The sequence below is a fragment of the Carassius auratus genome, chromosome 46, assembly GCF_003368295.1.
Source record: "Carassius auratus strain Wakin chromosome 46, ASM336829v1, whole genome shotgun sequence".
Taxonomy (NCBI): Eukaryota; Metazoa; Chordata; class Actinopteri; order Cypriniformes; family Cyprinidae; genus Carassius; species Carassius auratus.
The window spans coordinates 1,742,107-1,755,606 of record NC_039288.1 but is presented as its reverse complement, the minus strand read 5'-3'; the positions used below and the strand labels follow the sequence as shown (position 1 = coordinate 1,755,606).

At 39.6% G+C, this 13,500-nt stretch overlaps 1 protein-coding gene across 3 annotated transcripts in view; it reads left to right on the top strand.

Moving 5' to 3' along the window:
- Positions 1-13,500, top strand: part of LOC113063842 (folliculin-interacting protein 1-like) — a 29,099-nt gene that overhangs the window by 8,902 nt on the left and 6,697 nt on the right. For 2 of the 3 annotated variants that reach the window (XM_026234221.1, XM_026234222.1), the window contains exons 2-11: positions 1,610-1,739; positions 3,838-3,969; positions 5,236-5,339; positions 5,423-5,497; positions 5,620-5,711; positions 7,585-7,668; positions 8,018-8,089; positions 10,268-10,403; positions 11,175-11,376; positions 11,475-11,560. In XM_026234221.1, coding sequence (XP_026090006.1) covers positions 1,610-1,739; positions 3,838-3,969; positions 5,236-5,339; positions 5,423-5,497; positions 5,620-5,711; positions 7,585-7,668; positions 8,018-8,089; positions 10,268-10,403; positions 11,175-11,376; positions 11,475-11,560 — 1,113 coding nt within the window. The remainder of the gene's footprint in view (positions 1-1,609; positions 1,740-3,837; positions 3,970-5,235; positions 5,340-5,422; positions 5,498-5,619; positions 5,712-7,584; positions 7,669-8,017; positions 8,090-10,267; positions 10,404-11,174; positions 11,377-11,474; positions 11,561-13,500) is intronic. The other variant, XM_026234223.1, reaches the window with a different exon arrangement.

Here is a 13,500-nt window from a genome sequence, read left to right as displayed (position 1 = left end):
TGTTATCGATTTAAAACTATTTTATAAATATAATTTATTTCTGTAATGCAACGCTGAGTTTTCATCCGTGCAGGATAGAATGATTTAGAAACAGGTTTCCGTGATGAATCATAATTGTCATCATCTTCATGAAGCAGTCCAAGCCCTTATGAGTTCATTTAGCCCAGGATTAATTCAGTCCCGCTGTCATCAGGAGTGTTTTAGGAAGTCTTCCTTCTATCAGCTTCTATTAGACTGTATAATCAGTGCTACAGAAGACCATAGACTGCATTATAGTCAGTTGTTTACAATACTTGTAATGCCTTGTGGAATTAATTCTCAAAAACAAATGGTTGTGGATGTGAATGTTTAGATTTTTCTTATTCATTCATTATATATTTTGTGTGGTAGTCATGTGCTGCTGTGACATATAAATTTCCCTTTGGGATTAATAAAGCTTGATCCTTCAGAAATCATTCTACTATGCTGATTTATTATCAGTGTTCAAAACAGTTATGCTGCTTAATTTTTTGGGAACCTGGCTGCAATGTTTCAGGATTCTTTGAATAAGAAGTTAAAAAGAACAGCATTTATTCTGAAAAATTAAACAATGAAATTAACGAATGAAGACATAGAATGCTCCTGTTCATCTGGACAATATAATATAAAAGTCCCACCTCCGATATTTATCAACCAATACAGATAATTAAAAAATGGTAGATATTGGCTGCTAATTGACTGTTAATCTGCTACTAACCAATCAATTGTGTATAATTACTGAAAGCTAAGTAACCAGTCTTTGAGAAAATGTATTACTGGGAGTGTGTAGTACAGTTTTCACTGATTTTATTCCTATGATTTTAATAATTTATTTGTTTGAGGAAAAACATACGACTATAGGATTACAGAACAATTTCATCCAAGCCTCCCTCTAAAGTCTCAAAACTGATTTTAACAGATTTATCAATTTCAAATTGATCTTGCAAATCCAATTATGTTATTAATGTGAAATAAAAAGGTCTATTGCATTAATGCTGTGAATGTATTATTTAAATGTGTGATAGTGTATGTCTCCCTTGGCGTGTAAGATATTGGCATGGTTTTGGTGTTTTAAAGGGGGTGGTTGTGTGTCTTGTTTGTCTCGATTCCTGATAAAGCGGATGATGTGCTCCGTGTCTGGATGGCGAATGAGTCCAGTCATCAGGAATGTGAGGAGTAAACAGCCGCGCGCTCTGGGCTTTTCTTCACCTGCCTTGACGCAGAGCACCGAAATAACTCGTACCCATGCCATTCCTGCCCTCGCTGCCTTCATCCCGCTCAAAATCCCTCTCGATCCGCTCAAGGCTCCTGGTTAGATGAGTGGCAGCAGCAACCCTCTAAGAGTTTACGGTGTATCAAATACAAATCCATTGAGATCATCCATTAAACAGCATCGAGAGAAAATATATCTGTGCTAAACTTCTAATTAGCCTTACATCATTTATTCCCCCAGAGTGAATGTTTAGTCACACGTATGAGTGATTGACTGGCGTTGTAGAGGGTTGAGCTGATGACTGAAGGAAGCTTGTTAGTTAAGAGTCAGAGTGTTTGTGGTGTTTGTGGTGCTCATGTTGGTGTCTGTGTCTGTCAGCTGGTCGTCGCCGGAGCTGGAGCCCAGCCAGATCCGTCTCATCGTCTACCAGGACTGTGAGCGGCGCGGCAGGAACGTCCTCTTCGACTCGGACACCAGAAAGAGAAGCTCAGAAGATGCCCCGGTCACGGTGAGTGCTGTGTGAACCCGAGGCCTTATCTCCAGTAATAAGAGCATCAGCTGACTCTGAGCGTGTACGCATTCTTTCACATTCACATGACTGAAGGTGTGTCCAGCTGTGTGTTACGTCTGCTAGCTGTGTGTCATCAGATGTCATGCGGCTGTGGTTTCTGTGCAAAAGCCGGTTCACCCAAAAAAACTACTTTTTCCACACCTGATGTTGTCATCTGAAATGTGAAGGGAATTCGTATCTGTGTTTCCTCTTGGCAGAACAAACTGTCTGGATTGAATGTGATAAAGATAAAAGAACATGTGACTCTGAGTAATTCAGTTCATCAAGAGTTGCAAAATTGATGGCCGTTTCGAAATGTTTCGTGTACTCAACCGGGTTTCTACACCTCTTAGTCTTCCACAAATTCAGGCCTTAAAATGTCTTAAATCAGAGCAGAAAGACTTAGTCAGCGCATTAAATATTGCATGCACTATAAACAACAATATATTTTTCAGCATATAAACAGCCTTAACTCAAGACATGTTTACTTGAGATGCAAGTCTTGTTTTCTGAGAAACTGAACAAAAATGGAGTATGTGTTTAAAGCAAGAACAAATATATCTGTCAGTCTGGAATGAAAACTTGCTAATAGTTATTGTTTTGATCTTAAACTTAATTAAGTTTAACCAGCTTCTCAGAAAACAAGACTTCGTTTAAATGTGTCTTGATTCAAGAACTTCTAGACATTTGCACTGAAAACAAGACACACATACTGAGGAAGAGCAGCTCTTGTTTTGCAGTGTGATCAGAAGGTTCAGTAAAAGTTATTGTCATGAACTAGTGTTTGTGATTGGAGCTTAAAAAAAAAAAAACTCATAAAAGTACACCAAGCTTTTTAAACTCCGCTGCATGTTCACAGGAGTTTACTGCAGGTTCAAGCTGCTGTTGGTTTGTCGTCTGAATAATAAACAGCCTGTCTAATGTGTTCGGGTGAGGCTCTGCTGATCGCTGATATGGAGCCGAGCTGCGGCTGCAATCACATGACGCTTTTGGCAGAGGATATTGTTTCACAAGAGAGCGAGAGAGAGAGAGTCATTGATCGGGAGCAGAAGAGAGTGAGTAAGCAAACAGCCCTGCTCACGAGTTGTTAAGGAAGTCATATGACCGTCTCACATGCTTGAGTTCCTTTGTGCTCTTCACAGAGCAGGACGAGACTCGCCATGAGCCATTAGAGACACTGAGCCTGGCACGCACAGCCGAAACACTCATTAACTCCAGCCTTTTCCTCATCGCTCTTCAACTATACACTTGGCTGTTTAGAGATTCAAGTTCCTTCCTGAAGTCTATGCAAACAAAACATTTAAAGCTTCAAAATGTTCATAAAGACTTTGTGAAAGCAATCCATATGAATCAAGCGGTTTAATCCAAGTCTGCTGTAGAGACACATGATGACCAGATTTCATTCGCCTAAACTTTGACACACATCAGATACGGTAAACAGAAGCTTGAATGTACTTTAGTGACGCTTGTGAGCAAACCGCTCTTGCGTTAATCAAGCACAGCTGAGTCCATCATATTTGACTATAGTTATAAGGCATGATCACTTTATATGATGAACAGATTCACAAGATTTGGACTAAAAGGCTCCATTCATGTGGATCACAAGTCATTATGAACTTATTAAAGCATCAGTTTTGGTTGCATGGACTTAAATCTCTGAACTACAATAAAGGCCTGTTTTAATAATCGGACTGATTGAGATTCGTTTGAGAGTCATCTGGAATGATTCATTTAAAGAACCAATTCATACGCAAGAGACATCTGATCACTATTCATATTAAACTGGTCTCGCTGTTTGTTTCTTGCATGTTTATTTGTTTTGCGATGGTTTCATCATTCAATTCAGACTCTCCCCTCACTCCTTTAAAAACAATTATCAGCTGCAATTGATTCACTATTAACCGTTTAAGATTTCTTCTGCATCCAGGCTCCAGAGAAACATGCAGCTCAGATGTCTTTTGCAGAGCGCTGATGAACCGGTGTGTTCCTCTGGTTTAGTGACTGCACTCATGAGCGTCTCGCTGGGTTCTTGAGTTTGTCCGTGTTTTGTTTGCAGAAGGTGTGTGGAGAGGCACAGGCGAAGATATTTGGGAAGTGTTGTCAGCTGAGGCCTACAGGTGGCAGCTCCAGTTCTCTGGACAGCAGCTCGTCCTGCGCCTCCGAGCCCAAGGAACAACACCGCTTCCAGGTGAGTCCCCCACAAGCCTTCACTCTCTCACGCTCTCTCTCTCTCTCGCTAGCTCGCTCTCTCTCTCTCTCGCTCTCTCTCCCTCGCTAGCTCTCTCTCTCGCTTGCTTGCTCGCTCTCGCTCGCTCTATCTCTCTCTCTCGCTCTCACTCTCGCTCTCGCTCACTAGCTCTCTCTCTCGTTAGCTCGCTCTCGCTAGCTCTCTCTCTCGCTTGCTCGCTCTCTCTCTCGCTCTCTCTTGCTCACTAGTTCTCTCTCTCGCTTGCTTGCTCGCTCTCGCTCGCTCGCTCTATCTCTCTCTCTCGCTCTCACTCTCGCTCTCGCTCACTAGCTCTCTCTCTCGCTAGCTCGCTCTCTCGCTCTCGCTCTTGCTCTCTCTCACTCTCTCGAATAAAATCAGTATCAACAAAATCCACTTTTGCTCTACAGAAGCATTCAGATGTAATTAAACACCAAATCACAAAAATGCTTTGAGATCAGAGTTTTTGAATATTAAACCCTATTAAATATGAAGCTAAAACCGTTAGTAGGTGGCGTTTTAAGGAGTGAGTGATTGAGTCATTTATTCGACCTAGGACTAAGAGAGATCTTTCTGATTTTATTGATTAATTTGAATTGAATGTTTTGCAATTATTTAGTTTTTTATAAATCGAGAAATCTCAATTTTGAATAGAAATGGTACCAAACGTTAGAATTAGATGCATTAACGACATGCTAATGATAACGGTTAAATAGCGGAGAAATAAACAAGCCAACTAATAAAAAATAAATAAAAAAAATCTAAATAATATATATATATTTTTTTGCCATGTTTCCATTTAACCTATTCATCAAAATTGCTGTTTAATTTGTGGACGAAGCGAGTGACTGTTGTTGAATCACCTAATTAATTCAAAGTGTGGATACATTCAGGAACATATGGCTGTGTGGCTCAGAAACACTCAACAGGTATCCAGTGGCTTTATTAGTGAAATAGAGCAAAAACGTAAAATACACACCACTTAATATCAATGCTGCATGAAATCAATATCATTTGCGAAAAAACAACTCTGCTTGCATGATATTGCTAAACTATATTGTATAGATATAGTCCGAAAAATACGGTATAAGTCACACCTGAGTTTAAATCGCATCAGTCCAAAAATGCGTCATGATGAGGAAAAAAAAACATATAAGTCGCACTGGACTATAAGTCGCATTTATTTAGAACCAAGAACCGATAGATAACATTCTTTCCTGTGCTTGGCTTCTTCTGTCTCTGTGTCAGGGCTCCTCTCGGTGCTCATCAGACGCGAACATGCTCGGAGAAATGATGTTCGGCTCGGTGGCCATGAGCTACAAAGGCTCAACGCTGAAGATCCACCAGATAAGGTGAGAGTGTACAGATGTCAAGCAGATGTAGTGTGTGTGTGATGAGCAGCTTGTGCTGATCAGATGTGTGTGTGTGTTCCCAGATCTCCTCCGCAGCTGATGCTCAGTAAAGTGTTTACAGCGAGAACGGGCGGCAGCGTCTACGGCAGCCTGAACACGTAAGACACACACACACACACACACACACACACACACACACACACACACACACACACACACGTGTTCAGCAGTACACTGGCTGTGCTCCATTGCCTCACTGCTCCTCTTGATTACTCAACAGACTGCAGGACAGTTTAGAGTTCATCAGTCAGGACTCCGGCGCGCTGCGGCCCGAGCAGAACACCGCCGCCAGCGGCTTCCTGGGCAGCATAGGTACCACAAGAACTTACTGCATACACTTTCAATACTGTTTCTGTTACCAAATCAGCTTCAGCTGCCAGAACCATTTGTAGCACTGTTTTAGGTTTATGATCCCAAGTTTTCTTCCATGTCTGTGCTCTTCCATTGTGCCCAAGTCTTCGATGAAATCACTCTGCTGTTTTAAACATTATGATTCTGTGTTTGTTTATGACCTTATGTCCAGGTCATAGCTCTTCCTTTAGATTTTGGTAGTTTACGAGGTATAAAGAAACATATACAGAAATAAAGAATGACCGTATAATTGTCACATCCTCTAGGGATGAATTGAGACATTGCGAAGCATTTTTATCTTCGTAAAGGAAAGGAAAAATGTGCTTAATGTTTTAAATAAAAAAAAGGTAAATTTTAATAAATAAGTTGTATTATAAAATGCTTTAATTTTAAGTATTTACATAAAATATAAAAGTAAAGTTTTCTCTCCCTAAAATCATAATTTTGATGTTAAAGAAAAAAATAGCTTATTGTTTATGAATATATACATGGAATATATATATATATATTTTAAATGAAATTAAGCAGTTTTTTTCCCTATATTACACCAAAATTATGTTGATTTAGAAAGTAAATGCAAAAGCAGATTGTGGTAAATATTTCACTGCTACTTGATGCCGCTTCTATCATTCATTTAGATTTTATGCTGTCATAAATACAGCAAAAGAGGACACTGGTATAGAATTATGGGTAAGGATGTAATATCTCAGACTTTTAAAGACCTGCCTATTGCAGTGGACATCATGCACCAAAGGGTTAAAGGAAAAAGACAAAATATAGCACTTGTATCCTCTGTTAGCTTCAGACATCCTGAAACATTACAGTAATGAGAGAGAAAGTGTGATTAATTGTAATGGTTCAATACAAGAAATCCTCATGTTCTTAAATATAGGCTTGATTTCTTTTCGTGCAAAATGTCATTTTTGGTTTTAGGCTGAACTATGACCCGCACATGTTTTTGTGTTGCCAAACTATCATGTATATCTGAATTTGTGTGCAGAACCCACAAAACTGACTGCACAGATTACAGAATATAAAATGTTCATAGATTTGGTCTCTGTGTTTGTTCTGTGTGGTGTTGCCATACATCTGTCTGTCTGTGTCATCCTGACAGCTTCAGATACACTACTGCTCAAAAGTGTGGAGTTATCACCATCTATAAAATGCTTTTGAAAGAAGTCTCTTCTGCTCACCAAGGCTGTGTTCATTTGATCAATTCAAATGCTGTTTATTTCTGTGATGCACAGCTGTATTTTCAGCACCATTACTCCAGTCTTCAGTGTCACATGATCTTCAGAAATCATTCTTACATCTATCATTTCTGATTATTATCAATGTTGAAAACAGTTGTGCTGCTTTATATTCCGGTAGAAACTGTGAAGCATTTTATTTTTCAGAATTCTCTGATGAATAGAAAGTTATAGAATAGCATTTAAAAAAAATAGAAATCTTGTGTCAAATTATAAATGGCTTTACAGTCACTTTTGATCAATTTAATGCGTCCTTGATAAAATTTTTAATGATTCTTGGCCTAGACTTTTGATATTTGTAGCTGCACAACTGTTTTCAACTGAAAATAATCAGAAATGTTAGATATTAGACTGATTTCTGAAGGATCATGTGACACTGAAGACTGGACTATGAAGATATATGTGCATTACTGTTGTACTGTTGCAGCCTTGGTGAACACAAGACTTTTTTCCAAAAACATTAAAACATGAATGATTCCAGACGTTTGAGCATCTGTGTGTCTCTTCCTGTACTGAACTAACAGTTGGATGTGTGTCTTTCTCTTCATTTGTCGTCCTGCGCTCCTGACCGCGGTATCGTACAGGTTTCTCTCAGCTCTGCGGCCCACGCCGGGCGCTCTCAGAGCAAGGCCCTCTCCGTCTCATCAAGAGCGCCTCTTTCTTTTCAGGTTGGCGCGTGTGTGTGTGTGTGTGTGTGTGCACGAGCGTGTGCATGTGGCACTAGTGTTTTATGCATGTGCATCTAAGGAGTTTGCTTGTGCTTTGTGACAGCATTTAGGACGTGTAACTGGTAGATCTCTTCTGGTGTGATCTCTCTAGCTTTGACAAGCCCAGGGTTTCTTTCTCCCCCGTCCCCCATAATGCACTGGTTTGCCCTCTCCTGCCTGCTGCGTGTGCATGTGTCTGTGCTGATGTGTAGGTAGATCACAGTGGTGATGAGATGGCTGGACTGGTGGTGGGAAGGGATAAGCAAACTCTTGTAAATCGTCCATGTGTGACTGTCTCTGTTCCTCTCAGGACACAGTAACCCCATGGACATGCCGGGCCGAGGACTGCATGATGAGAGAGACAGCGGCATCGCTCGCTCCGGTGAGTCTGTGCACACATGCATGTGTCATTCGGGACACTTTGACATTCAGACACACAACTACTGCACGAGATGGGCTTATTCACAAATAAGACAATGTCATATTTAGGGCCCTTTTTTTAAATGTATGTGTTTTCTTTTGCATTTAATTTTAATAGTTGAGTAAAACTTTAATAATGATATCTAATCATGGAGTTCGTAAAGCTTTAGCAATGCATTAAAATTTTTACAATAATGGTACCCTATGAAATGTCTTATCGTTTTTTAAGAATTTGTTTTAATTTTGATTTAATAGTTTTATTATCAAAATCATGGGTAATTGTATTCATGCCAACACTTTTATTAATGTAATCAAATGTAAATTTAACAATTCATTTCTTTGGCAAACAAAGTGCTGCAAAACAGAGGTTTACTGTTTAAATTAAAACAGACAAAACGTGATATTACATAGTTTTAATGAAGTACATTCTATTGTAAAATATATAGTGTCATAATTAAGTTCTAAGTTAAACAGAACCTTTACTCAACTAGTTTATTAGCATGCATATTACTAGCATATTGGCTGTTTATTAGTAACTACAAATCACAAATTAATGTCTTATTCTTCAAGACCATATTTTAGATCCCTTAATTACTTGACAACCACCTTAAAAGTCACCGTTAATAGCTAGTTGATGGAGAGAATTGGACCTTCACATAAGTGAGTAAGTGTGTTTGTGGTGAAATGCTGGTGAAGTGGCTCTCAGAGCTGCTCTAGAGAGGAAGTTCATATGTTCATGTCCTCATAGTGAGCCGCAGACGAGCGTCACGTGAGCTTCAGTATGTGTGTAGTAAAACAAACTGAGACACACACAACATGCAGACCACATTTACATAGCAGGCTTTCTGCGCTTCGGATAGTTCACCCCAAAATGAATTTACACACTCAAGTTATTCCAATTATTCAGTTATTTTTTCTTTTGTTGAATATGAAAGAGGATGTTTTGAAGGCTGTTGGTAACTAAACAGTTGCTGGTAGCCATTGACTTCCATAGTATGTAATAGTACCATGATTTGGAACAACATGATGGTTTCATTTTTGGGTCAACTATTCCTTTCATATTCACAGCTTTATGTAAATGCAGCAGAGCTGGAAAAGCTTGTGCAATGGAAAGTGCCTGATGGCCTGGGCAGCATAGCTGGGATCTCTCGCTCTGGCTAATGCAGCATCACATGCACAGACGTTTATATTTAGCAGTTCCCAAAGCTGCCTGCCTGCACTAGTAAATGAGGAAGCTAATTCAGGGTCGACACACAAGTTTCATCTCTATTGAGCTCTATAAGCGCGTCACCTCGTTCTGAACATCCCTCTCTTACTGAAGTGATGCTATCAATGCTTCATCAGAGCTCGGTTCACAGGTGATGGGGTGTTTCTTAAAGCAAAATTCACCCAAAAATGAAAAATGTCTGAAATGTTCTCACCCTCAGTTCATCCAAGATGTAGATGAGTTTGTTTCTTCATCAGATTCGGAGAAATGTAGCATTACATCAGTGTCTCACCAATGGATGCTCTGCAGTGAATGGGTGCCGTCAGAATGAGAGTCCAAACAGCTGATAAACACATCACAATAATCCACAGCACTCCAGTCCATCATCTAACATCTGGAGAAGACAAAAGCTGTGTGATTCTAAGAAACAAACCATTAAGACATTGACTTTAAACCATTGTTTTCCTGCTGAAATACATAATCCATAATCATGATTCCTCCAATGAAAAAGTTGTTTAGTCCGAATCAGAAAAAAAATCTGCTCAAGATCAGACACAAGTCAAAATAGTCAAAATTCTATAGAAATTGATGTGAGAGGACCACGGGATGCACTATTTCACTAGAAGAAGCATTGTGATTCTGACGGCACCCATTCACTTCATTGGTGAGCAAGTGATGCAATGCTACATTTCTCCAAATCTGATGAAGAAACAAATAGAAGCAAATTTCCTTTTTGGGGTGTAAGCTGCATTAGCAAAATAAATAAGTAAACAGAGCATTTAAGTGTTCAGAGGCTCAGAAATCATGCACGGAGTAGTTCATCCTTCTGTTTGCACGTCATGCAAGAGTACTTTATTTTTGCCATGTGTGTTTTGCTCTTGCGTGATGGAGATGTGAACACACTGACTCACTGCTCCTCTCTTCTGTTGACAGCATCTTTAAGCAGCCTGTTGATCACCCCGTTTCCATCGCCGGGCTCGTCTCTCACCAGCAGCTGTGCGAGTAGCTACCAGCGGCGCTGGTTACGCAGCCAGACCACCAGCCTGGAGAACGGCGTCTTCCCTCGATGGTGCGATTACAACACACTGGTGCACACGCTGCATCTACAGTCAGAGGACCGAAAGTTAACAATGTCACAGCAGTTATATTTGCCTGAAATGAGATTGTTACCACTGCAAAATATTAAATGAGAAATATTAAATTAGTATGCATATAAACACAATAGGACAAAGATACGAATGCTTTAAGTTTTTCAGGTCCATCAGAAATAAGACATACTACAGAAATGGAAATAAATGTCAAAATAAAACTGCTAAACTAGTTCTCACTGTATAAATGAAATAAGCAGTTTTACAAGAGATTCACTTAAGAGCAGTGAGTGCTTTTATTGTTTGATCGCCATTAATGACACAAACTGATGCACGAATCTAATATCCTGACATAAATCTGATTGTCTGTTTACATTCACTTAATACCCATAACTGACTGTGAACAGCATTGTCATTTTTGTGTTTTTCGCCATTTATGTGTGATCACCGGAAAAAAAAAGTTCAGATTTCAAAAAGATTTCAGTCCCTGGAGGTTGTGTTCGCGTGTGCTTTCTGTGCGCTCTCAGTCTGAGAGTTTAAACATTCAAGCGATTTCAGACTATATATATATGACTATAGTATGTGACCCACTTCTAATTACTGCAGATTTAACCTTCATCATAACGCATGCAAGCATTCAGAAATGACAAGCAGTAGTGAGGACTCATTAGTGCGGTTAACTTCAGTGTGGGACTCTTCAGTTGAAATAGGCATTGGGCTGTGTTTAGATTTGTGATGTGTTTGTGTGCCAGGTCTGTGGAGGAGAGCTTCAACATGTCTGATGAGAACAGCGGGCCGAGTCTGGGTGTCACCAGGAAGAAGAAGATCGCTATCGGTGTCATCTTCCTGCTCTCGCCCAACGAGGAAGAAAACGCCAAGTTCCAGGACTTCTTCTTCTCTCACTTTCCGCTCTTTGAGAGTCACATGAACAAACTCAAAAGTGCCATTGAGCAGGTTAGACAGAATTTGCGTATTTGTGGTTTGCCGTCGTCTTGCGCCATCTGTTGCGTCTCTCTTACAGTGTGTGTTTGTGGCTCTCTGTTTGTTTGAAGGCTATGATACTGAGCCGCAAGTCAGCTGATGCCAGCCAGAGAGCTTTGGCTTACAGTCGCATGGTGGACGGCCTCAATGAGTTTAGGTGAGTTTGTGGTGACATGTCTGGACGCTGCTCGCCAGGTGTTTTGTTATTGCTATCCACCAAACCTGCCAAGGTTTACTGGACACTTAATCCACTAATCCACTCATGTGATATGAGACACAACAACACTGATCTGAGAGCAGTTTCACATGCGATAACTTTGCGTTCGAGCAGTTTATAATAGTCTATAATCTTCATGCTGGAGTTGCTACACTGAGCACGATGACCTTTGACACGATTCACACGATAACTCGTGTATCATGTTCAGGGTAACGAGAAGCGTAATGCCTTCAAAGAAATAAAAACAAAAATGTGACCCTGGAGCACAAAAGAGTCTTAAGTCTCGGGTATATTTGTAGTAATAGCCAAAAATACATTGTATGGGTCAAAATTATTGATTTTCTTTTATGCCAAAAATCATTAGGATATTGAGTAAAGATATAATTTGAAAATTTTCTACTTTAAATATAACAAAACATATTTTTTGATTAGTAATATGCATTGCTAATAACTTCATTTGGACAACTTTAAAGGCAATTTTCTCAATATTTTGATTATTATTTTTTTTGCTCCATCAGGTTCCAGTTTTTTAAATAGTTGTATCTCTGCCAAATCTAATTTATTATCTGTCAATGTCAAAATATGTGGGAGTTTCTAATTTGTAGGTTGCTTCGGATAAAAGCATCAACTAAATAAATGGAAATGGATGTACCATGTGCACATCTAGTTGTTTTATCTACATTTTAAATGAATTATTTTTAGTATACGTTTTGAACTGATCGTTAATGTGTTAGTGTTAAATAATAATGCTTCTAAATAGGAGCAGACCGAGCAGAAGGCCGTGTGAGCTTGTGCTTCAGTCTTGGTCTGTCTAAAATAAGCTCTGTTCGTGTCAGAGGCGGTCAATTATACACCCTCTCATACTTCCAAGTCATATGCTTGTTGGTCCACGGCCAGAGCAACCTGACCCCAGTGCCACAGAAACCGTATCTCCCTCACACACTGACAGGACGGACCAGAATAGTCAATAATGTGCAAGTGAACAGACAAACAAATATTTCAGATTTCCCTCCTCCTGTGGCATTCATCCTCGGGGTTGTGAAGCAGTGGTGGAGGACACCCCTGACATCTGATTGGCCACCCCAGGTGCCACCCCAAAACTGAATGTGCTACTATTTCATTTTCTTTGTATAATCGTACTGAAAGTAGAATCTATTTTAGACTCGAACTCAATGTTTTCATGCATCAGACAAACCCGCTGACAGACAATACAGAGCAGGTTACTTTTGATAAAAGGAAGCAAACTCTTTTTATTTCAAATGATAAATCGCGTTTTGGAGCTCTTTAGTGGCGTGACCGTTCACACGCGCTCCCGCTTTGCCTCAGTTCAAACGAAGCAGGAGTGCATTCGAATTAACACGAAATAAACATGAATGAACATCTGAGGGTGTGTTGAAAGATAAACTACAACTTTCTGAATGTATAGTGTCTCGTGATCACTCAATGAATCAGAAATTCAGTGTCCAGAAACTTGCGAGAAAAATGAAAAAGAGGAAACACTTAAAACTTAAACTTACACTTAAAGAGGAAAATTTTGCAAAAATTAACATTTATTGTATTTTGTTTTTCATTATAATTAATAAAAATGTGTAGATATAATTGTTATAAAGACGTTCTAATATTAACTTGATTGATAATCCCATTTAGCGTGTCATGCCCTGTCAGTCTTCAGGTTTAGGTTCATGAAAGAAGACCTCAGATCTTCATAACTCTTATCTAATCCAGTCCTAAAACAGTTCTGCCTTTCTGTTAGCTGCTGTTGCATGAGGCTTTTTATAGGTCACTACGCACTAACTTCATTACTGGGAAGTGTAGTACGGCTTGGGAAGGGAGTACATTGTCGTCTTCTTCCAAGTGTCTGGTTGTTTGCAACACTTGGG